The sequence below is a fragment of the Dipodomys spectabilis genome, unplaced genomic scaffold, assembly GCF_019054845.1.
Source record: "Dipodomys spectabilis isolate Male_0828 unplaced genomic scaffold, ASM1905484v1 ptg000250l, whole genome shotgun sequence".
NCBI classification, from domain to species: domain Eukaryota; kingdom Metazoa; phylum Chordata; class Mammalia; order Rodentia; family Heteromyidae; genus Dipodomys; species Dipodomys spectabilis.
In genome coordinates, this window is record NW_024870927.1 from 633,576 (window position 1) to 656,025 (window position 22,450).

Genomic DNA, 22,450 nt, shown 5'->3' on the forward strand with positions numbered 1-22,450 from the left:
CTTACAGGCTTTCCTGCCTGGGCTGGCTTTGAACAATGATCCTCAGATCTTAGTAGCTAAGATTACTGACATGAGCCTTAGTAGCTTCCTTAGTAGCTAAGATTACAGGCATGGGCCACTGGAACCTGTTTTAAAGCTACTATTTTTTAAAAGCTTAAATGTAATTGAAAAATAAAACATGCTAAGTTCAAATAGCTATGCTATACAGGTAAATATGAAGAATCTGTTAATGTTTAAAATGACTTTAAAATAATTAAAATTTAAAAATTAGCTATTTTAAAATTGTAGATCCAATAAATTTAACAAATGAAACCACAGTAAAAAGAGAAGCCCAGAGACAGAGAGAGAGGTTGGGGTGTTGAGTTCAGGACTTGGGCACGGCCCTTGAGCTTCATTTGCTTAAGGCTAGCACTCTACACTTGAGTCACAACTCCATTTCTGTTTTGTTTGGTAATTTAATGGAGATAAGAGTCTCACAGACTTTCCTGCCCAGGCTGGCTTCAAACTACAATCCTCACATCTTAATCTCCCAAGTAGCTAGGATTACAGGCATGAGTCACAAGCATCAGAGAAGATTTATTTTAAGGAATAAATTTGACATGTCAGAATATGACAAAAATGAACAAACAAAAACAATAGAGCCAGGCACTGGTGGCTCACACCTGTTATCTTAGGTACTCTTCAGGCTGAGATCTCAGAATTGTGGTTCTAAGTTACCCTGGGTAGGAAAGTCTGTGAGACTCTTTATCTCCAATTAACCTCCAAAAGGCTGGAAGTGGAGATGTGGCTCAAGTGCTAGCCTTGAGCAAAAATCTCAGGGACAGCACCCAGGCCCTGAATTCAAGAGCTAGTACTGTAAAACCCAATAAATTGACAGTTGTAAAATACATTAATGATTTTTGAGCATTAAAAAAACTAGTCAAGCTGGGTGCTGGTGGCTCACACTTGTAATCCTAGCTACTCAGGAGCCTGAGATCTGAGGATCATAGTTCAAAGCCAGCTCATACAGAAAAGTCCATGAGACTCTTGTCTCCAATAAACTACTCAGGAAAAGCCAAAAGTGGGGCTTATGGCTCAAGTGGTAGAACGTTAGCCTTGAACACAAAGAGACTCAGAGACAGTGCCCAGGGCCTAAGTTAAAGTCCCAGGACCAGCAAAAGCAAAGAAAAAGGCACATTTGACAGGCAACCAAGGACTGTGAGTGTGCCTGATAGCTTGTGTAGTGAGGGCCTGAGTTTGCACAGGCAGCAAGAACAATCTGTAAGCCTTGGAGATCATAGACAGGACTGATCAAGGAAAATGAGGCATGGGCAACAGCATCCAGGAATTCAGAGATGGACACTGTATTAATAGCTTTATTAAAAGCACATAAGCAGTATTTGATTTAAGCCTTATATACTTTCATAAGCTGCAACATCTTGTAGATAGTAAAAGAAGAAAAAGAGCAGCTCTCTCCCTCTGACCTTTCTTGCATGTCCAAAATGATCAGAAATGGAGCAAAGTTTTCTTAAACTTATCCAGGAGGAGGATGTGGAGAGATGAAGAAAGGATACTTGGGGAAATGATACATCTTGGCCCAAAATGTATTTGAAAATGTGTCTTAGGAGAGAAAAATGGACACTTGTCTTGAAAGGAGTGTGTGGTAGATTTCGTCCTTTGTTTGAAGGGATATTCAGACATCTATGATCCAGAATTAGAGAGCAGGCCAACCTTGAAATCTCTGGGCCCAGTTGATAAACTGTCTAACAACAAGAATGAAGAAATAAAAAAAGAATAAAAGAAAAAGAATGAAGAAATGCACCAGGTCTGGGAATGTGGCTTAGTGGTAGAGTGCTTGCCTACCACGCATGAGTCCTCAGTACCACATAAACAGAAAAAGAAGTGGCATTGTGGTTCAAGTGGTAGAGTGCTTGAACATAAGAAGCTAGGGACAGTGCCCAGGCCCTGAGTTCAAGCCCCAGGATTGGAAGCAAACACACACACACACATACACACAAACACACAAAACTAGCTCTACCACTTCACACACACACACACACACACACACACACACACACACACACACAAATTAGCTCTACCACTTGAGCCACAGCTCCACTTCCTTAGGCCTCGCTTCAAACTGCAGTCCCCAGCTTCCAGAGTAGTTAGGATTGTAGGCGTAGCCATGAGCGCTCGGCTTGGGAAAGCTCTTTGCTCTCTATCCCCTGTTCCCTTCCGCTTCCCTCGCTCTATGTCTCCCCATCCCCGTGCCTCAGTTTCCCCATCTATTCAATGGGGGGCTCCCTTCTGCGATGTGTTTGGGAGAAGAGATAGGGCGCGGGAGGGTGCCTCGGGGAGGGCGCTTGGCTCTTCCACGTCCTCCCTCCGCCGGCGACGGCAGTGCAGCCGCGCAGCGCGGTCCTCAGCCGGCCCTGGGCGTCCTCACCGGCCAGGGGCGCGGGACCGGCCCAGCGGGTCACTGTGTCCGCGGAGGCGAAGGCGGAGGCGGGAGGCGGGGCCGGGGCGCGGCCCCAGGCTCTGCGGTCGCTCCCGGCGGCCGTCATCGGGCCCAGCCGCCCGCAGCCCGCGCGCCCGGCGTCCGGACCCGTTGGAGCGGTGCGCCCCGGAGTGCGGCGGCGCGGACGCGGAGGCCCCGCAGGGTCCCGGCGGCCGCAGGCGGCGGCTCCCTGCGGCACGCGTGGGGCTGGGCGCTCCGCAGGCCCGGGTGGGCCGGTGGCATGGGGCAAGTGGACTGCAAGCGACTCTGTCTGTCTTTGTTTGACTACAAGACCGAAAAGTATGTGGTGGCCAAGAACAAGAAAGTGGGGCTGCTCTACCGACTGCTGCAGCTCTCCATCCTGCTCTACCTGGTCCTGTGAGTCGGGGCGCGGCTGGGCAGGAGGGATCCACCCCCCTGCCGAATCCGCTCGCAGGCTCAGGCCGGGCCGCGGTGCCTGGCTGGGAGAGTCCTCCCGGAGCCTTGGAGTGTGAAGATGGGGCTCAGGAGCCCTCTCCGCCCTGGGAGGTGTGGGCAGGGCTCCTTGGTTTGTGAGGCTTGTTGCGGGCAGCTCCTTCCCACGGGCAGGGAGCCCTCAGTGCCAGGGCAGCGGGAAGACGGCAGGAATGCGGTGAGCTCAGCTGCAGCCGCCCCTGTGCCCCCGACAGCCGGCGCAGGCAGCCGGACGGGTTATTTATAATCAGTCCGTGTCAGTGTCTTACTCTTAGCGAGGACAGCTCACCAGCCTGGCATTTCCCAGAACGAACTCCCTTCCGGTCAGCTCCCCGGACCTGTGACTGCCTCTGACTGCCTCTGTGAGATTCAGCCGGGGATCCATGCCCAGGGACCCCAGTCCTACTGGGCACCTCCTAATGCCCACTCTGCCTAGCAGGCAGCGATGCCACCAGCCTAGGGCTGCTTCCTTGAGATTGCTCAGCCAGGCCTTGGAGGGAGCCTCGGCCCTGGGAGCGGGTTATGCCTAGCTTGAACAACTAGAATGACTGCATGCATGTGTGCCCGTGCACACACATGCATGTGTGAGTGTGTAAGGTACAGGGGTTTGAACTCAGGGCCTTGTGCTCTTCCTTGACTTTTTTGCTCAAGACTGGTGCTCTACCACCTGAGCCACACAGTTCCACTTCCAGATTTTTTCCCCCCTGGTTAATTGTAGATAAGAGGTTCATGGACATTTCTGCCCAGATTGGTTTCAAACTGCAGTCCTCAGATCTCAGCCTCCTGAGTAGCTGGGATTACAGGTGTAAGTCACCAGTGCCCATCTAGAATGCATTTTCCTTTTCTCATTCAGTGAATGGTGTCTTGCATCTCTTTCTGGGAGGGCAACCCTGACCCTAGTCTTGCTTCCTCCCAGAAGCTGAGCTTACTCATCACCCCCAAAGCACCTGGCTGTCTCCCACCTTGTGGCTTTTTATGTGCTGTTCCTTAGCAAACTTGCTTTTCTTTTTTCTTGATGAGCTTCCATTCATCTTTGAGACAGGATTCTCACATAACTCTCCCTGTTTTCCTCCCTAGCATTCCTGCAGTGTAATTATAAGCTAATTCAGAGAATCATTTGCTCACTGTCTGGTGTTGCTATGTGGATAGGGCCTAATCACTTATTAGAGAACAGATGTGAAATGAATGGGGGAAGGAAGGAAAGAAGGAAGGAAGGAAGGAAGGAAGGAAGGAAGGAAGGAAGGAAGGAACTGACTCTTGAATAGTTTGCCTAATATTTTTGCCTGGGCCAGCCTCAGTGTGTCTCTTCTGAAAGGACTGTTTGGTTTAAAGGTTACACCCCTCTCAGGGTGATATGACAGCCTAAGAACCACGACTCCTGGGTTGCCCCAGACAGCAGGAGGTGAATACTTGGTCTAGCTGGTTAGTTACACTTCTGTACTAAGTATGCTCACTAGCTCCCTGGAAAGTGCTGGCATCCTACACTTCCTGCTCCATGACCTCAAGCAGACAGAAGACTACCTCCTGTCTTGACCTCAGTTTCCCCAACTTCCCAAGAAGGGTTATCCTGGACTATCCTAGAATCAACACCAATAGTAAGCTGGTGCGTTGTGTGTGAGCTCTTCTGCTGCCGCTTCTCACTGTGCCTGGCACATGACATGCTGCTCATCTTAAATGTATCTTTTGAGCCAATGCTGATGGCTGAGGCCTATAATCCTGGCTACTTAAAAGGATGAGGTCTGAGGATTGAGGTTTGAAACCAGCCTGATCAGCCAAATCCATGAGAGTCTTATATACAACTAACCAGCAAAAACAACAAAAAGAGCTGAAAATAGAAGCCAGCCAAGCAAGAGCACAAAGCCCCGAGTTTAAGCCCCAGTCCTGGAATTTTCGTGCACACACAGACACACACACACACACACACACACACACACACACACACACACACAAACATAGATACATATGTTGTGTTTTGACATCAGACTTAGAGAAAAGTGACAAAAATAGTAAAAGAAGGGCTGGGAAGGTGGCTCAGTGGTAGAGCGCTTGCCTCGCATGCATGAGGCCCTGGGTTCGATTCCTCAGCACCACATAAGCAAAAAGAAAAAAGCCGGAAGTGGTGCTGTAGCTCAAGTGGTAGAGCGCTAGCCTTGAGCTGAAGAGCTGAGGGACAGCGCCCAGGCCCAGAGTTCAGGCCCACGACCAGACCCAAAAAAAAAAAAAAATAGTAAAAGAAAAAAATAATTGAGGTTCAAGGGATGGCTCAGGTGGTAGAATGCCAGGCAGTGAATGAAGAAAGTGTCAGATACTGAATCTGAGCGCAGAGCACCAGTATCTCATGCCCATTACTCCAGCTGTTCAAGAGTCTAAGCTCTGAGGTTGCAGTTTGAAGCCAACCTAGACAGGAAGGTCTGTAAAATCTTTATCTCCAAATAACCAGCCAAAAGCCAGAAGTGGAGTTGTGGCTCAAGTGGTAGAGTGCCAGCCTGGAAAAAAAAAGCTCAGGGACAGCATCCAGCACACACATAGAGCATTGAATGCTCTTTCAGCAGAATTCTCAGATGTTAGTGTCTTGTTTTCTTTGTTCATATTCACATATGACTGCTGCAAGAATAGATTGCAGGTTAGATGACTCTTCATTCCCAAATGGTTTCTATGTATCTCTTGAAAACAAGAAATTTACTTGCTAAGGGTGTGAAAGCTGGAAATCCCCGGTGATAATGCCAGTATGGCCAGATACTGATGAGGGCCTCTTGACTTGCAGATGACCCATGTGATGGGGAGAGCAGGAGTTCTCTTATTTTATGAAATACAAGTATGAGAAGCAGAGATTAAGCTAGTGCTGGTGGCTCACGCCTTCTACTCAGGAGGCTGATATCTGAGGATCAAAGTTTAAAGCCAACCTGGGCAGAAAAGTCCATGAAACTCTTATCTCCAATTAACCAGCAAAAAGCTGGATGCGGAGATGTGGCTCAAGTGATAGAGTACTAGCCTTGAGTGAAAAAGCTAAGTGAGAGCATAAGTGCCGAGTTCAAGACCCAATATCAGGGCTGGGAAGGTGGTTCAGTGGTAGAGTGCTTGCCTTGCATGCATGAGGCCCTGGGTTCGATTCCTCAGCATCACATAAGCAGAAAAAAAAAGCCAGAAGTGGAGCTATGGCTCAAATGGTAGAGCACTAGCCTTGAGCTGAAGAGCTGAGGGACAGCGCCCAGGCCCAGAGTTCAGGCCCATGACCAGACGCCCCCCCCCCAAAAAAAAGACCCAGTGTCAGTGAGAGTGTGCACGTGTGCGCACACATGTGCACATGTGCAAACACACACACACACACACACAAAGCAAAAAGAAAAAAAATCTCAAGCCTTGGGATTCCCATTATCAGCACATGAAAATGAAGAGTTAGAACATTAACATTAAAATTAGCATCAAAGCCAGGTGCTGGTGGCTCAAGCCTGTAATCCTCGCTACTCTGGAGGCTGAGATATAAGGATCACCATTCAAAGCCAGCCCAGGCAGAAAAGCCCATGAGATTCTTACCTCCAATTAACCACTAGAAAACTGGAAGAAGTATTGTAGCTTAAAGTGGTAGAGCACTAGCCTTGAGCAAAAGAGCTCAGAGACAGTGTCCAGGCCACAAGTTCAAGCCCCATGACTAATAACAACAAAAAAATAATAAAATTAGTATCAAGCAATTAAACAATCCAACTTATAGACCTTTTGTACATTGTCCTAATAGTTGCTATATGGCAAAGGAAAGCTGAAATTGTGCCTTGCATTTAGCTGTTATATCTCTTAGTCTCCTTTAATCTGGAATTATTACTGAGTTTTTCATGTCATTGATATCTTTTTTTTTGGGAGGAGGAGGTCCGGTCGTGGGGCTTGAACTCTGGGCCTGGGCGCTGTCCCTCAGCTCTTCAGCTCAAGGCTAGTGCTCTACCACTCGAGCCACAGCTCCACTTCCAGCTTTTTTCATTTTGCTTATGTGGTGCTGAGGAATCGAACCCAGGGCCTCATGCATGCAAGGCAAGCACTCTACCACTGAGCCAACTTCCCAGCCCCTCATAGATATCTTTTGAAGAGTAAGAACTTTTTAAAAATTATTTCTTAATTGAGATGAAACACACATAGCATATAATTTGCCATTTTGACCATTTAAAATGTTAACCATTTAGCCATCAAATTATATCATTGAGGACCTTTTAGAACATCCATAGTATTACACTGTTATCACTGCTATCTAATTCCAGAATATATCCATCCCCTCCAAAGTGAATCTGTCTGTTTCACCAGTCACTTGCAATTTTCTCCCACTCCTACTCCCTGGGAAATGACCAACCTACTCTCTATCACTTATAAATCTGTCTGTTTTGGACATTTCATAGAAATACATCATACAATATATAGCTTCTCCTAGTCTTGTTTATTTTGCTTAACACAATGTTATGTTGGTTATGTTGTAGCATGAATCTGTACTTCACTCATCTGCATGGCTGAATAATATCCCATTGTATGGCTACACCATGTTTCATTTATTCAAGCACCAACTGATGACTTTTGGTTATTTCAGCCACCATGATTGATGTTGCGAGTAACATTCTTGTGCAACTTTTTGGTGGATATGTTGTCAGTTCTCTTGGGTATGTGCTTACAATGGAATTGCTAGGTTATCTAGTAACTCTATCTTTAACCTCTAGAGGAAGTTTAAAACTTTCCCCAGTGTCCATATCAGTTTATAATTCCACCAGGAATGTATGAAGACTCTAATTTCTCCACTACCTTGCTTAAAAAATAGTATTAAGAGCTAAGCACTGGTGGTTCATGCCTGTAATCCTAGCTACTCAGGAGGTTGAGAATTGAGGATTGTGGTTCGAAGCTAGCTTGAGCAGGGAAGTCTTTGAGATTTCTATCTCCACTCAATTACTAAAAAATCCAGAAGTGGAACTGTGGTTCCAGTGGTAGAGCACTAGCCTTGAGAAGAAAAAAAAGTTAAGGGACAGTGCCCCAGACCTGAGTTTGACCCCCAGGACTAGTGTGTGCATGTGCGTGCACTCTCACACACAATTATTAAGGCCATTCTAATGAGTACAAAATAGCACCTCACTGTGATTTTTGATTGTCTTTCCCAATGGTATTTTTGTATGTGTATACCATATTCCTATGTGATTATTTGGAGTTAAAAATTTCTTGGATTTATCTACCTATGTTGGCTCAGACTCCTGAGTAGCTAGGATGGATGTGAGCTACTAGTGCCTGGCTAACCTTTGGTTTAAGACAGAATCTTGTGTAGGGGCTGGGAAGGTGGCTCAGTGGTAGAGCGCTTGCCTTGCATGCATGAGGCCCTGGGTTCGATTCCTCAGCACCACATAAGCAGAAAAAGCCAGAAGTGGCGCTGTGGCTCAAGTGGTAGAGTGCTTGCCTTGAGCTGAAGAGCTGAGGGACAGTGCCCAGGCCCGAGTTCAAGCCCAGGACTGGCAAAAAAAAACAAAAAACAAAGAAGAATCTTATTGTGTAGTTCAGGTTGTCGTCAAACCTCCTGTCTCTGCCTCTTAAGTGCTAGGATTACAGGATAATGCCACTGTTCCAGGCTTGTTCTCTTATTGCCCCGTGGTTTGGGTTTGTCTGAGGCTTCTTTGTGATTAGAGGTAGGCTATGCACCTTCTGTCTCATTTCACCATCCCCACAAGCCCTGATGAGAGGAGGGTCTGTTAACTCCACATGAGGCTGGGAAAGCTCCCTCTTACTCCCAGAGCTAAGCCACTGTGGCCAGCAGGTGGCTAACACATTTCAGGCCAGGCCTTCCCAGTTTGGGGCTGCAGTTCTAAGAGCTGTGGTCTTAACCTTGTTAGAGTGCCTGCCTCCGGACTGCCTTGCCACTTGTGCTGCTTGCAGGACTGAGTTTCAAGCACCAGTTGGAGCTGTGTCCTCTGCCCAAGAAGTTACTGACTTCCACTTTGGCCTGGCAGCCATATGGTTGATGCCCACTTGCTGATTTCCTTCCCCCAGATGGGTCTTCCTGGTGAAGAAGAGCTACCAAGACACAGACACCTCACTACAGAGTGCGGTTGTCACCAAAGTCAAAGGTGTGGCCTACACCAACACCTCAGAGCTCGGGGAGCGGCTCTGGGATGTTGCCGACTATGTCATTCCACCCCAGGTGAGCGATCCCTCCATCCCAGTCGCAGGGACCCCAGCTGGTGTGTATGGCTTGGGTGGATCATACAGGAAACAGCTTGGGTGCCCACCTAGCTCTTGGATGCCCAGGGATTTCCATCTGTGATCTCCCTTGGTTCAGGATGTCTAAATACTTTTTCCCTTCCAAGTCCTATCTTCATTTCCGTGCCTAGGGTGACTGTTCCGTTCCAGAGATTTCTGGGTCTACTGAGATCATGAGGCCCAAACAACTTCGGAGTCATCATGATTAGGTGGTCTGACACAGATAAATTCTTCCTTACCACAGTGTTCTTGGGAATAGCTCCCCCCCACGCTTCAGTCATCCTGGGCCAGGACCAGGGCAAGTCCATTGCCACTTCTCTAAGATCAGGGCTTGCCCCAGGCAAAGTTCAGAACAGGGATTCACTGATCAGGGTCACTTAGAAATACAGTGAAAGGATTTCTATTTAGACTCTGCAGGTCTGTTGTTAACTGGGTGAAGTCCCCCAGCTTTGTGGTCCCATTGAATTAAACATCCATGCAGAGGTCCCACTCTACCAGGGAGCCTGGCTAGGAGAGTTCCAAGAGTACAGGCAGGGGTTCCTCAGCCCCTCTCTGCTTCCTCAGGGGGAGAACGTCTTCTTTGTGGTCACCAACCTGATCGTGACTGCCAACCAGCGGCAGGGCATCTGTGCTGAGGTTTGCTTTGACACAAGGGTGAGGAAACCGTGGGAGGGCTGCCAGCCATGGTTGGAAATGGGGCTGGGAGGCTGCATGCACCTGCACTGTCTGGGGACAAGAAAGTTCTCAAAGGGTGTGTGGCCTTAGGCAGGGAAAAACCCCAATTTTAGTCCCTGCATGGGGCCAAGGCTTTTGCTGAAGGTCCTTATTCAGGCACCTTTCTTTACTGACAGCATGAAGATATTCCTGATGGCATTTGTTTTCAGGACAACGACTGCCATGCTGGGGTGCCTGTTATAGCTGGACATGGTAAGGAATGGGTAGGGATGAGGGGAGTGAAGGGGACCTGGGGCCTGAAGGCTCCTGGATCGTCCCTGTCCCACCCCTGCAGGAGTGAAGACTGGTCGCTGTCTGAGGGTCAGAAACTCAACCAGGGGCACCTGTGAGATCTTCGCCTGGTGCCCAGTGGAAACAAACTCCAACCCAACGTGAGTGGGTGGGATACCCTGAGAACTTACACAGTGCCATGCCCATTCCAGGAGCCTCATTCTGAGGGGATGTCAGGACAAACCAGAAAGCTGTGAGGACATTGCAAAGGGGAAAGGCTCCAGGAGAGCAAGGGATAGCCTTGGGCCTTGCCACAGGCCAACGGTGGTGTGAAATCTTTGTCCATTAAAAGTGCTTGTGGCCAGGTACTGGTGGCTCACGCCCGTAATCCTAGCTACTCAGTAGGCTGAGACCTGAAGATTGAGGTTCAAATCTAGCCTGGGCAGATGAGATTTTTATGTCCACTTAACCAGAAGTGGAAGCGTGTCTCAAGTGGTTGAGTGCCAGTCTTGATTGAAAAAAAAGGCTGGGAAGATGGTTCAGTGGTAGAGCACTTGCCTCGTATGCATGAGGCCCTGGGTTCGACTCCTCAGCACCACATAAGCAGAAAAGCTAGAAGTAGCACTGTGACTCAAGTGGTAGAGTGCTAGCCTTGAGCTGAAGAGTTGAGGGACAGCACCCAGGCCCGAGTTCAGGCCCATAACTGCAAAAAACAACAACAAAATAAGTGCTCGTGTGGGTAGTCCACCTTTTGCTTAAGCTTTCCTGGTTTGGTTTTCAGAGAGCCACTCCTGAGGGAGGCTGAGGACTTCACCATTTTCATAAAGAACTTCATTCGTTTCCCCAAGTTTAACTTCTCCAAGTATGTAGGGCTTGAGACTCTTGGTTGGCCTTCCTTGTGGCTGTGCATGTTTATTGGGAATGCGCAAGTGACATCTACATGTGAATGAGCCTCAGGGCAATGCTGAGGAGAGTGGTCGTCAAGCAAGGGGCTCCCTCACTACTGAGTTGTGCCCAGGAACAGAGTCTGACTCTTATCTCATGACTTTCACCCAGAGCAAATGTGCTGGACAACAAACATTTCCTGAAATCCTGTCGCTTTGGCCCCAAGAATCACTACTGCCCCATTTTCCACCTGGGGTCTGTGCTACACTGGGCAGGGAGCAGCTTCCAGGACATGGCTCTGAAGGTGGGTGGCATGCGCCAAGGGAGCCTTCTGTGGGGACCCGGGCTCTGGATGGGGAGGTGAGTGTGGATGGGGGACCTGTAAGGTGAGTGGGAGGCAGCCCTGCAAAGTCACTTGCCAAACAGGAACTCACTGTGTTAGTTAGCTGTGCCACACAGCCAGCCTGTGCTAGGCACTCACTCAGCATAGGGCAGATTTGGCATCTGTTCCTCAGGCCTCAGGGTATCAGTAGAAAAGAGCCAGAGAAAAGTCCCATGAAAGCCTGGTGCCAGTGGCTCATGCCTGTAATCCTAACTACTCAGGAGGCTGAGATCTGAGGATTGTGGTTCGAAGCCAACCAGGGCAGGAAAGTCCGTGAGACTCTTGTCTCTAGTTAACCACCAGAAAACCAGAAGTAGTGCTGTGGCTCAAAGTGGTAGAGCACTAGCCTTGAGCAAAAAGAGCCCAGGGACAGCACCCAGGTCATGAGTTTAAGCCCCATGACTGACAAAAAAGAAAAAAAAGTCCATGAGTACATGCTGGTTCATATATGAAGTCGCTGTCCATAAAACATACTCATGTGGGCAGTTGGCTCCCTGTTCTCATGAGCAGTGAGGGCTGGGGCAAGTCACCTTCACAGCTGCTACAGGGCTGGGGCTGGGACCTCTCCAAAGGCTGCTCCAGCAGGCTGATCCTGGGCCTGAGCTCTTGTGAAGAGCTGCCTGTGACTTCGGTCCATCTTCGTCTGAAGATGTGCTCTAGGCACTGACCTTATCTCTTGTATCTAGGGTGGTGTGATAGGAATTCATATTGAATGGGACTGCGACCTTGACAAAGCTGCCTCCGAATGCCACCCGCACTATTATTTTAACCGCCTGGACAACAAAGAGACGAAGTCTGTATCCTCGGGGTACAACTTCAGGTAACAGCTATCTTATACCATCTTTTAATCCTGACCTTGACCATACTCTGTGCCATTCCCTGAGCACTAACACCATGACACCTGTGCCTTGGGGTGGGAGTCAGGGAGGGATGGTTGAGGGAAGGCAAGGGTGGCCTGGGCAGTAGCTGTGAGCACTGGTCCTAGGAGGTGGGGGAGTGGCGGGGGGTGGGGGGGAAGAAGTAGGGGGTCTGTTCTGCCCTGTTCTTACGATAATGGCTGTAAGGCTTGGCTTCTCTGTGGAGTGAAGTCCCTCAGTGCTTTGGCAGCCCCGGAGGCTGGTGCTGAGCACAGTGGGAAAGCCCTGGCCCCTTGGAGAATGCAGAGGTTTTAAAGGTATGGATGTGCCTCCCTCTTTTTCTTGTGCCAGCATTGGGACTTGAACTCAGGGCCTTGTATTCTTCCTTGTCTTTTTGTGCTCAAGGCTGACACTTTACCACCTGAGCCACACTTCTACTTCTGGCTTTTGGCTGGATAATTGGAGATCAGAGTCCCTCAGATTTGTCTTCCCTGGGCTGGTTTCAAATCACAATTCTCAGATCTGTTTCCTGAGTGTCTAGGATTTCAGGTGTAAGCCCACATCACCAGCACCAGCCGGATGTATCTTGTCCCTGACTCAGTGAGTGGATCTCTGTCCTCTATGGATGTTGAGGGTCAGGGGCCTGGGGGCTCTTGAAGCAGTGCTCTGTGCTGCCATGGAGGGAAGGTGCCAGCAGGCTGAACCTCTCTGGGCCTTGTCTCCCCTAGGTTTGCCAGGTATTACCGAGATGCTGCTGGGATGGAGTTCCGCAACCTGATGAAAGCCTATGGGATACGCTTTGATGTGATAGTTAATGGCAAGGTGCGCATACTGCCTTCTTGTTTTCAGACTGAGCAGGCCCAGAGGGTGGAGGGGGGCTGGAGAGATCCGGGGATCTTGCTTCCTATCCTAGCACTGTCAATCCTTGGTGTCTCTGTCTTTCAGGCAGGGAAGTTCAACATCATCCCCACAATCATCAATGTGGGCTCTGGGGTGGCACTCATGGGTGCGGTGAGTACCTACCCCACCTCCCACCCTCTACTCTGAGGGACGGGAAACCTATCTGATGCTCAGAGATGGTGAGGTCACATACAAGTGTGTGTGACCTCAAGAGTTTCATGCCCTCCCAGCTACCCCGGGTGCAACTTCTGTTGAGATCTCTACAGAGTGGAGAGGCATTTGCTTGTCTGAAGCTCCGCACTGTGAGGTGGGGTGGTGTGTGGTGTGTGTGGGTCAGTCTTAGGCAAAATGGAGCTTTCTGGGATCCCGGGTCAGTCTAAACCCAGGGTCTTCTAACATCTCCTATCTCTGCTTCAGCTAAGAGGTGGATATACACAGTTTTCTTCAATCTTGGCACTGTTGACATTTTGGGCTGTTAATTATTGTGCCAGTACTGAGGCTTGAACTCAGGGCCTGGGCACTGTTCCTTAGTCTTTTCACTTACAGCTATTACTCTACCACTTGAGTCACACCCCCATTTTTAGATTTTGGGTGATTAATTGGAAATAAGAATCCCACAAAGCTGGGTGCTGGTGGCTCACGCCTGTAATCCTAGCTACTTAGGAGGCTGAGATCTGAGGATCGCAGTTCAAAGCCAGCCCAGACAGGAAAGTCTGTGAGACTCTTATCTCCAATAAACCACTAGAAAACTGGAAGTGGTACTGTGGCTCAAATGGTAGAGCACTTGCCTTGAGCTGAAGAATGCAGGGACAGTGCCCAAGCCCAGAGTTCAAGCCCCACGACCAAAAAAAAAAAAAAAAAAAAAAAATCCCACAGACTTTCCTACTCAAGCTGGCTTCAAACCTTGGTTCTCCTATCTGAGCCTCTTGAGTAACTAGGATTACAGGTGTGATCTACCAACCCCACTCAGCCATTGTTTGGGGACTGTCCTGCATACTGTGGGATGTTTAAGAGCATTCCTGACGTCTACCTACTGAGTGTCAGTGACCCCCTCCTCTCAGCTGTGATACCTCAAAGTGGTAGCTGCTGAGAACTGGCTAGCTAAAAGAAAGAGGGGCAGGGGAGGCAGCACTCCAGTCCTTCCTGGGAGGAGGCCCCAACTGTCCCAGTGGGGCTCACAGAAGCAGACATAGTGGTTAGAGAATAAGAAAGGTAATGCCCTTTGTGCTCGTGACGAGTGGGAGCTTGGGCCCACACCAGCAAATTCCTTTCAAGTTTTCTGGAGCCTCTTCCCTCACTGCTGTACTGGGCAGTCTGAGGCTCATTGGGGGATTCTATCAAGACCCAAGATCAAGTTCGTATGGGCTAGGAGGACAGGAGTCAGAGAGGCAGTGCTCTTGAGAGGGGACTGAGAGTGAGTCCTACATGGACTGCTGACATCCTTAGGGAATCCCGGATGTGTGTACATGCAGTTTGCTTGCTCTGTGAGTAGTCCAGGCATCAGAGGGCACACCTGTGAGCTAAAGGTGATGTGCGAAGTCAAGTGAGATGGTGGCTGATGGAGTAAGAGTGAACAAGGAATTACTGAATCACATAGCATCTGGGGAACACGTGTGTTATACCCCCAGCCAGACTGCCGAGTTCCCCTGTGCACCACTTTCTTACTCTAGCCTTCAAGAGCACACTCCCACCTATGTGGTGTGGGGGTGCCATCTGCTGGAGCAGACAGGCACTGCACACAGGCCACATGCTGGTCAGGACTTTTTGTGAGGCCTCCTCTCTTTCCTTGGCCACTACTGTAGCTTCATGCGGTGAAGGTCAGGCCTCCTCCAGTCTATCTCACATTGACTGCCAGAATAATTATATATATTACATATATATATTTATTTTATTTTATTTTATTTTTTGTCAGTTGTGGGGCTTGAACTCTAGGCCTGGGCGCTGTCCCTCAGCTCTTCAGCTCAAGGCTAGTACCCTACCACTTGAGCCACAGCACCACTTCCGGTTTTCTGAGTGTTTTATTGGAGATAAGAGTCTTACGGGCTTTCCTGCCTGGGCTGGCTTTGAACCATGATCCTCAGATCTCAGTCTCCTGAGTAGCTAGGATTACAGGCGTGAGCCACCGATGCCTGGCTTAGAATTTTTTTTTTTTGTTCTTGTTCTGGGGCTTGAACTCAGAACCAGGCTGTCCCTAATTCTCCAATATATTCACATTGATTACCAGAGGACACACTCTCTCTCCTTCTCTGTCTCCCTCCCTGTCTCCCACTCTCCCTTCTTCCCTCCCTCTCTCTCTCCCTCATTCCTTCCTATTTTTTTTCATTCCTTCCTTTTCTTTTCCTTCCCCCTCCCCTTTCCCCCCAGTTCTGGGGCTTTTGCTCAGGCCTAGGCACTGTCCCTGAGCTTCTTTTGCTCAAGGCTAGCACTCTATCACTTAAGCCACAGAGCCACTTCTAGCCTTTTCTGTTTATTTGGTACTGAAGAATTGAACCCAGGGCTTCGGGCATGATAGGTAGGCACTCTATCACTAAGCTATATTCCCAGCCCATTCTTTTCCCTTTTTGTAAACTTGTCCTGGGGCTTGAACTCAGGGCCTGGACACTACCCTTGAACTTTTGTGCTCAAGGCTAGTGCTCTACCTCTTGAGCTGCAGCTCCACTTCCGGCTTTTTGGTGGTTAACTGGCTATTAGAGTCTCTCAAATTTGTTTGCCTGAGCTGGCTTCAGATGATGATCCTCACATCTCAGCTTCCTGAGTAGATGGGATTGTTAGTGAAATGAGTCCCTTCCCATAGCTTAGTTCACTCCTTCCCTTCTCCACAGCTTAGCATGCCCCCTTCCTACTTCTATATAAGGCAACAAGAGCCTCTTAGACCTTCAGGTCTGGACAGCTGCAGGACCCCTTATCTACTATTTGGACAGCAGCCATAAATCCTAGTTCACCATGATGAACCCCTTGGCCCACAGGTCCACACCAGGGTCTCTGCCTCCTAGCCCTCCTAGCCCCTCCTAAACCTCCTAGGTTATATAAGTCACCCCAGACAATAGCGGGTGCTTCTTCTCATTTCTCCTTTGTGAGAAGGAGTGTTGCCAGCCCCTTTCCCGGCAATAACCCTTTCTTTGTTCTCTGTACCTGGATGTGTGTGTGGTTCTCTGGCAAAGTCTAAGTAATCTAATTGAGCTATCAGGGATCACAGGCATGAGCCACTGGCATCTGGCCAGAGGAATCTTCCTTAAATACCCCCACTAAAGGACTAGAACACATACCTTGAAAGCATTCTCACATAGGCCACTTCCTACGGACTTCCCTAGAAGAACATCTTGCTCTTTCCCCACAGGCCCTGTGGCAGCTTTCAGGCACCAAATCCTACTCCTTCCTCTGCAGTGCTTTCCATAGGCTTTGTATCAACTCCTATTCTGCCCTCAAAAGTCACCCCAGAATTATTTTCCCAGGCTTAGTGAAGTCCTGTCTTCTGCCTGCTCCTATCCTCTCTGTTATAAGACATGCCACTCTGTCACAGTACACTTCCTTGCTTTTTTTTTTTTTTTTGGTCCGGTCGTGGGGCCTGAACTCTGGGTCTGGGCGCTGTACCTCAGCTCTTCAGCTCAAGGCTAGCGCTCTACCACTTGAGCCACAGCACCACTTCTGGCTTTTTTTCTTTTTGCTTATGTGGTGCTGAGGAATCGAACCCAGGGCCTCATGCATGCAAGGCAAGTGCTCTACCACTGAGCCCCCTCCCCAGCTCAACTTCCTTGCTTTTTGCAGCAGAGGTGGTATCTTTAGAAGGTTTGTATGGTCAGTGTCTTCCTTGTACCCTGGTGTAGTACAGAAATGTGCCGGATGCTTGACAAATGTGGTGAAAGCATTGGAGCTGCTCAAGGTAATGCATGGGATAGGTGGCAGCACTTTAGTCTAACTTTGAGTTGACCACAGGTCCTTCTGTGGCCCTGGACAGTGGTGTTCCATTCTGGGTCCTGTTTCCTCTTGAGCTAACTGGGGCCATGATAACTCCCTCATCTTGTGTGTTGTTGTGGAATCAAACAATAGGAAGCTAGGATTCTGGGTCAGCTCCCCCCCCCCCCCCCACAACTCTTTTTGCAGGGAGCTTTCTTCTGTGACCTCGTACTCATCTATATCATCAAAACGGGAGAGTTTTACCGAGACAAGAAATATGAGGAAGTAAGGTCAGTGAGTCTTCCTTCCTGCATGCCAGCTTATCTTCACCTGGTGGGTCGTGGGGTTAAAGTGTGGAGGTAGAATGTTGGGTGTGGCTGTCCATAGAACCGGGCACTACCTCAGAGCTTCCAGAGGGAGAGGCTGCCTCAGGCCATCTTGCTGAAGGCCCGCTTTGCAGGCTCAGCATCACAGTCTCTGTGATCACTCCCAGGCCTCTTTGGGCCTCAATTTCTCTGTCTGCAAGATGAGTATTGATAAGAGGCCTCAGATGAATGTTGGTCCAGGGGTGGGGAAACTTTTTCCTGCCAAGGGCTATGCATCATGTTTAGGACCATATGAAATTATCAGTATCAGACAACAGTAGATGAGGTGCATGGGGGAAGCCATATGTCTGTCCTGTCTGGTACCAAATGATCTCATGGACCTTATGTGGTTGGAGGCTAGCAGTTCCCCTCCCGTAGCAGAGGGCCTCCCAGCACTTGTGATTTGTGATTATTGTACTTGGTTGTACTAGAGGGTGGGGCTTTGAAGATGAATGACAAGGGAAGGGGAAAATGAATGCCTCTCCCCTTCCTCCTCCTCTGGAACCTCTTTCCAAGGTCTCTTGAGTGGGCTTTGTGATGTACACATGTGCATTCATGTGTGTGCACATATGTATGTATGCATGTGGGATGCATGTGTGCATGTGTGTGGGGTGCATGTGTGTATATACAGAGCAGCAGATCACAGTAAGGGAAACCATGTGATTGGGATGCTCTTTCTCCTTGAGAAATCTTTCAAGAGGTGCTAAGACCCTGAGCTGGGCACTAGTAGTTTACAGCTGTAATCCTAGCTACTCAGGAGGCTGAGATCTAAGGATCACGGTCCTAGGCAGGAAAGTCTGTGAGACACTCTTTTTCTTTTTCTTTTTCTGCCAGTCCTGGGGCTTGACCTCAGGGCCTGGCCACTGTCCCTGAGCTTCATTTGCCCAAAGCTACCATTCTACCACTTGAGCCACAGTGCCACTTCTGTCTTTTTCTGCTTATGTGATACTGAGGACTCAAATTCAGGGCTTCATGCATGCTAGGCAAGCACTCTACCACTGAGCCACCTTCCCAGCCCCCTTTGTGAGATTCTTATCTCCAATTAATCACCAGAAAACCAGAAATGGTGCTGTGGTTCAAAGTGGTAGAGCACTAGCCTTGAGCAGAAAAAGCTCAGAGACAGTGCTCAGGCCCTGAGTTCAAGCCCCATAGCCAACAACAACAAAATAATATCCTGGAACAGACACCTGGATCTTCCCTCAGCCTATGACGGTGGGTTCCAGAAGTGGGGCCTGAGTGGTTTGCTTGGGTTAACTCCAGCTGTAGCCTGAGCTCTAAGCCCCACCTGGCTGCAGGCTGTACCCCTGGAAGATGGAGGGTGGATGTTGGTAGCAGCAGGCCTGGGTTAGGTTAATGGGTCATATCCTTCTGCCCAGGGGCCGAGAGGACAGGTCTCTGGAATCCAAGGGTGAAGCGATGAAGCAGGGGCTAGAGGAGGATGAGCCCCTGGAGGGGGATCTGCCCCTCGAGCAACCCAGAAACAGCAGCTGGAAGCAGAATGGCAGTTTGGACCCACAGATCCTCCGGCCTGCTAGGTGAGGAGCTTCTGGGAAGATGATGATTGGAATCCCCAATGTGGGGGTTGCTAGGGTGCTGCCCATGGACTGGACCCCTCAGTCCCCCTGCAAAGCAAGCATCTTGCTACATAGTTCCTAACTTCCCAGACTCTCAAGCCTCTCCCAACCAACACTGCCCTGAGCTATTAGTATATATTAACTTGTTTGTACAACTTAATGAGGACATAGATAGGCCCTAACAAATGAGGAACCAAAGCATAAAAAGGGTTACACAACTTGCTCAAGCCCCACAGTTAATAAATGGTAGAGTTGGTATTTGAATGAAGGTAGCTGATCTTCAGCTCTTGTTCTCCAAGCAGTGTGCTTACCTGCTCAAGCTCCCCATTCCCCCACCCTCCCAGCAAGCTACTCCCCTTGGTCCTTTTCTTTGTGGATATTCTTGAGCTGCTCTTCCTTGGGGTACTGCCCTGAATTCCTGCTCAGCTTGACCTTTTTTGTTTTTCAAATAAGACTCCACTGCTGCCTAGTTGTGTTCTCTGCTTTGTTGTTTTCTTTTCTTCAGTAAATTGTGTGTGTGTGTGTGTGTGTGTGTGTGTGTGTGTGTGTGTGTGTGTGTGTTGGAACTGGGGCTTGAACTCAGGGCTTGGGCACTATCCCTTAGCTGTGTAGCTTAAGGCTGGTGTTCTACCACTTGAACCATAGTTCCACTTCTGGCTTTTTTGGTCGTTAATTGGAGGTAAGAGCCTCATGGACTTTCCTGACTAGGTTGGCTTCGAACCATCATGACCCTCAGATTTTCAGCCTTATTAGCTAGGATGGATTACAGAGAGAGCTACCTGAGCCAGGCTCCTTTATTAGTTCCTTCCAGTGTGGAGCTAGACAGGTGCCTGCTCTGCAGTTAGGCTTGGGCTCTGTGCCTCCTTCCTGTAAGCCACAACCCATGGAGTTTCCTGGCCTGGGACAGCATTGCTGCCCTTAGCTTTCAGTCCTTGCTGACTCAGGGTTTGGCAGCCTTAGGCTTGAATCTGGGCCAGGGCAGAAGAAGGGCAGAGAAACAGCCTGGGACAGAGTGAAAGAAAAAACAAAACAAAACAGGAGACTGAGAACTGAAACAGCAGGGCCAGACTGGCTATCCCGATCTGTCCCCGCGTTCCCTGCTTTGACTGTCACTGTCTTGGTACCTCTCTGAGCATCTTACCTTATGGAGGGGGGAGAGGGAGGAATGGCAGGGTTTTGGCTGGCTGCCACCGCAGTTGCTGTTGCTCATTACTAAGCAGCCCATAGGCCTCAGCCTAAGGATTTCCTTGTGTCTGGGAAGTGTCCAGGAACCCCAACAGGGTGTGCCTCTTTTTGTTTAATTTAATTTTATTGTCAAGGTAATATACAAAGGGGTTATAGTTACATAAGTAAGGTAGGGAGTACATTTTTTGTCAGACTTGTTCCTCTTCCCTCATTTTCTCCTATTTTCCCTCCTCCTAACACTCCCTCCAAGTTGTGCAGATCATTTCCAACAGAGTGTCTTGTGAGGATCGCTGTTGCACTGGTTCCCCTTGTCCTTTGTCTCACCATTTTGTTGTTGCCCTTCCCTTTCCTAGTTCAGATAAACATATTTATAATACCCAGGGCACCAAAATCAAATACAGTAACAACAGGGGGTAAACCATAGGGGAAAAAGAGAATGAAAGAAAAAAGAAAGAACTTCACAGAGTACATTAAAAACAACAACAAAGACAAACTTCTTGTTTCCATATCTTGGAGTTCATTTCACTTAGCATCATCTTATATGGTCATATGTACATAGTTATTGAGCTACTGTGATCCTCTTCTTGGACTATCCTAGACATATACTAATTATTACAAATGAGGGAAACCGTGCAGTCTGTTTCTTTGGGTCTTGTTTACTTAATATGATTTTTTCCAAGTCTTTCCATTTCCTTATGAATGGAGTGGTGTCATTCTTTCTGATGGAAGCATAGAATTCCACTGTGTGTGTGTGTGTGTGTGTGTGTGTGTGTGTGTGTGTATACCACATTTTCTTGTTCCAGTCATCTACTGAGGAGCATCTAGGTTGGAGCATCTATCTTAGCTATGGTAAATAACGCTGCAATGAACCCAGGGTGCACCTCTTTCAAAATGCTCTTAACACTACTTGTTGCCTGCCAGAGGCTGAGGCTGCTTGCTGTGTGCTTCTTACCTTTTGGGAGACAGTGACCTGTCAGTCTTCTCTGCCTTTGTGTGTCCTTTCTTTTACCAACAGGTCTGGGCTCCAGGAGGATGCCACGGTGAATGAGAAGCAGCGGCAGATCTTGCAGACTGTAGAGACATAGCCAGAACTTCTGGCCAAGAGTAGATTTGAAGATGTTGGGGCCAGAAGAGTTCACAGCTCTTAACTGAGAAGAGGCATCCCTGTGCCTGGATTGGACAGGGGCTTTCTGGAAAAGCCATCACTCCTGCTTTTTAGAGTCCCACTCTAAGCCTTTTCTTGTGTGAAGGGGAAGACCTTCTGTGACTAGAGCAGTTCAAATCCAGAAGAGGAGCCCTGGGGCAGGCACCCAGGGAAAGGGCCCGCCATAGGCCTGGCAATGCTAGAGTGGTATGATTTCTCCTGAATGGAAATGCACTCATCTATGCAGAAAATGTGCATTAAAGCATGCCTATTGCTGGGTGCTTTCTTAGAGATGCTTAAATGAGCTGCTAACCTGGTTCTTAGGGAAGAGATACACATATAACTCCCTCCAGAGCCTACAGAGACATGACAGCCAGCCTGGGTACCTAGCCCTCCTCTTGTTGCTAACTTAACAGTTTTCACAAGACCCTGTAGAGAATGATGCTTGTTTAGAAAAATCCTTTGGACAAGATCCCAAGGGACATTTGGGTGTACTCCCAGGGATAAATTTTTAAAAGTGGTTCAGGAGGCAACTGGGAAAAGGCTGCGCCAATCAGGCGCTTAAGGGAAGAGGTCAGCTGCAGAGGCTTGGTGAGGAAGGGGGCAGGGAAGCCTCTGCTCCATTTTGCCGCCCATCGCAGGTCCAGGAAGCTCTGGGAATAATGACCGGCTGAGGTGAGAGATGCCTCTGTGTGTACGGTTGGCTCTTGCTGTTCTGTGGGGCTGGCTCTGACTAGCTGCCCCCAGCCCACTCTTCTTAGATGATGCCTGGGCTGAGGTGCTGCTAATGAAATGAAGGATAATGCTCTCTGAGCAGGCGCAAAGTTGATAGGGAGCCCTCACTCCCAGTCTGCTGCACCACCTTCCCCATGTCAAATGCTCCACTCTAAGCTACAGACTTTTTTTTTTGGGTCCGGTTGTGGGGCCTGAACTCTGGGCCTGGGTGCTATCCCTCAGCTCTTCAGCTCAAGGCTAGCGCTCTACCACTTGAGCCACAGCGCCACTTCCGGCTTTTTCTTTTTGCTTTTGTGGTGCTGAGGAATCGAACCCAGGGCCTCAGGCATGCAAGGCAAGCGCTCTACCACTGAGCCACCTTCCCAGCCCTAAGCTACAGACTTTTAAGGGCTGGAGAGTCCAATAACTCAAAATGGGGTCTGTGGACCAGCAGGGTCAGTGTCTC

The 22,450-nt window shown here is 49.0% G+C and overlaps 1 protein-coding gene across 2 annotated transcripts; it reads left to right on the top strand.

Moving 5' to 3' along the window:
* The first annotated feature begins 2,715 nt into the window (after positions 1-2,715).
* On the top strand, positions 2,716-21,512 carry P2rx5 (purinergic receptor P2X 5). 2 transcript variants are annotated; one of them, XM_042699449.1, is made up of 13 exons: positions 2,716-2,854; positions 8,930-9,080; positions 9,704-9,775; positions 9,991-10,066; positions 10,149-10,245; positions 10,866-10,946; positions 11,141-11,273; positions 12,038-12,171; positions 12,937-13,030; positions 13,154-13,219; positions 17,210-17,292; positions 18,744-18,902; positions 21,142-21,512. In XM_042699449.1, the coding sequence occupies exons 1-13, from the start codon at positions 2,718-2,720 to the stop codon at positions 21,209-21,211; spliced, it is 1,353 nt and encodes a 450-aa protein (XP_042555383.1). In that variant the 5' UTR covers positions 2,716-2,717; the 3' UTR covers positions 21,212-21,512. The 2 variants fall into 2 exon arrangements, with proteins under 2 accessions (XP_042555383.1, XP_042555384.1); XM_042699450.1 differs by lacking the exon at positions 10,866-10,946.
* The last annotated feature ends 938 nt before the right edge of the window (positions 21,513-22,450 follow it).

Excerpts from the sequence above, each read along its gene's own strand:
- P2rx5 (XM_042699449.1), top strand. The coding sequence starts at position 2,718 with ATGGGGCAAGTGGACTGCAAGCGACTCTGTCTGTCTTTGTTTGACTAC. Across the intron at positions 9,081-9,703 it reads ACTATGTCATTCCACCCCAG|GGGGAGAACGTCTTCTTTGT; the intron begins GTGAGCGATCCC and ends CTGCTTCCTCAG. Across the intron at positions 13,031-13,153 it reads ATGTGATAGTTAATGGCAAG|GCAGGGAAGTTCAACATCAT; the intron begins GTGCGCATACTG and ends TCTGTCTTTCAG.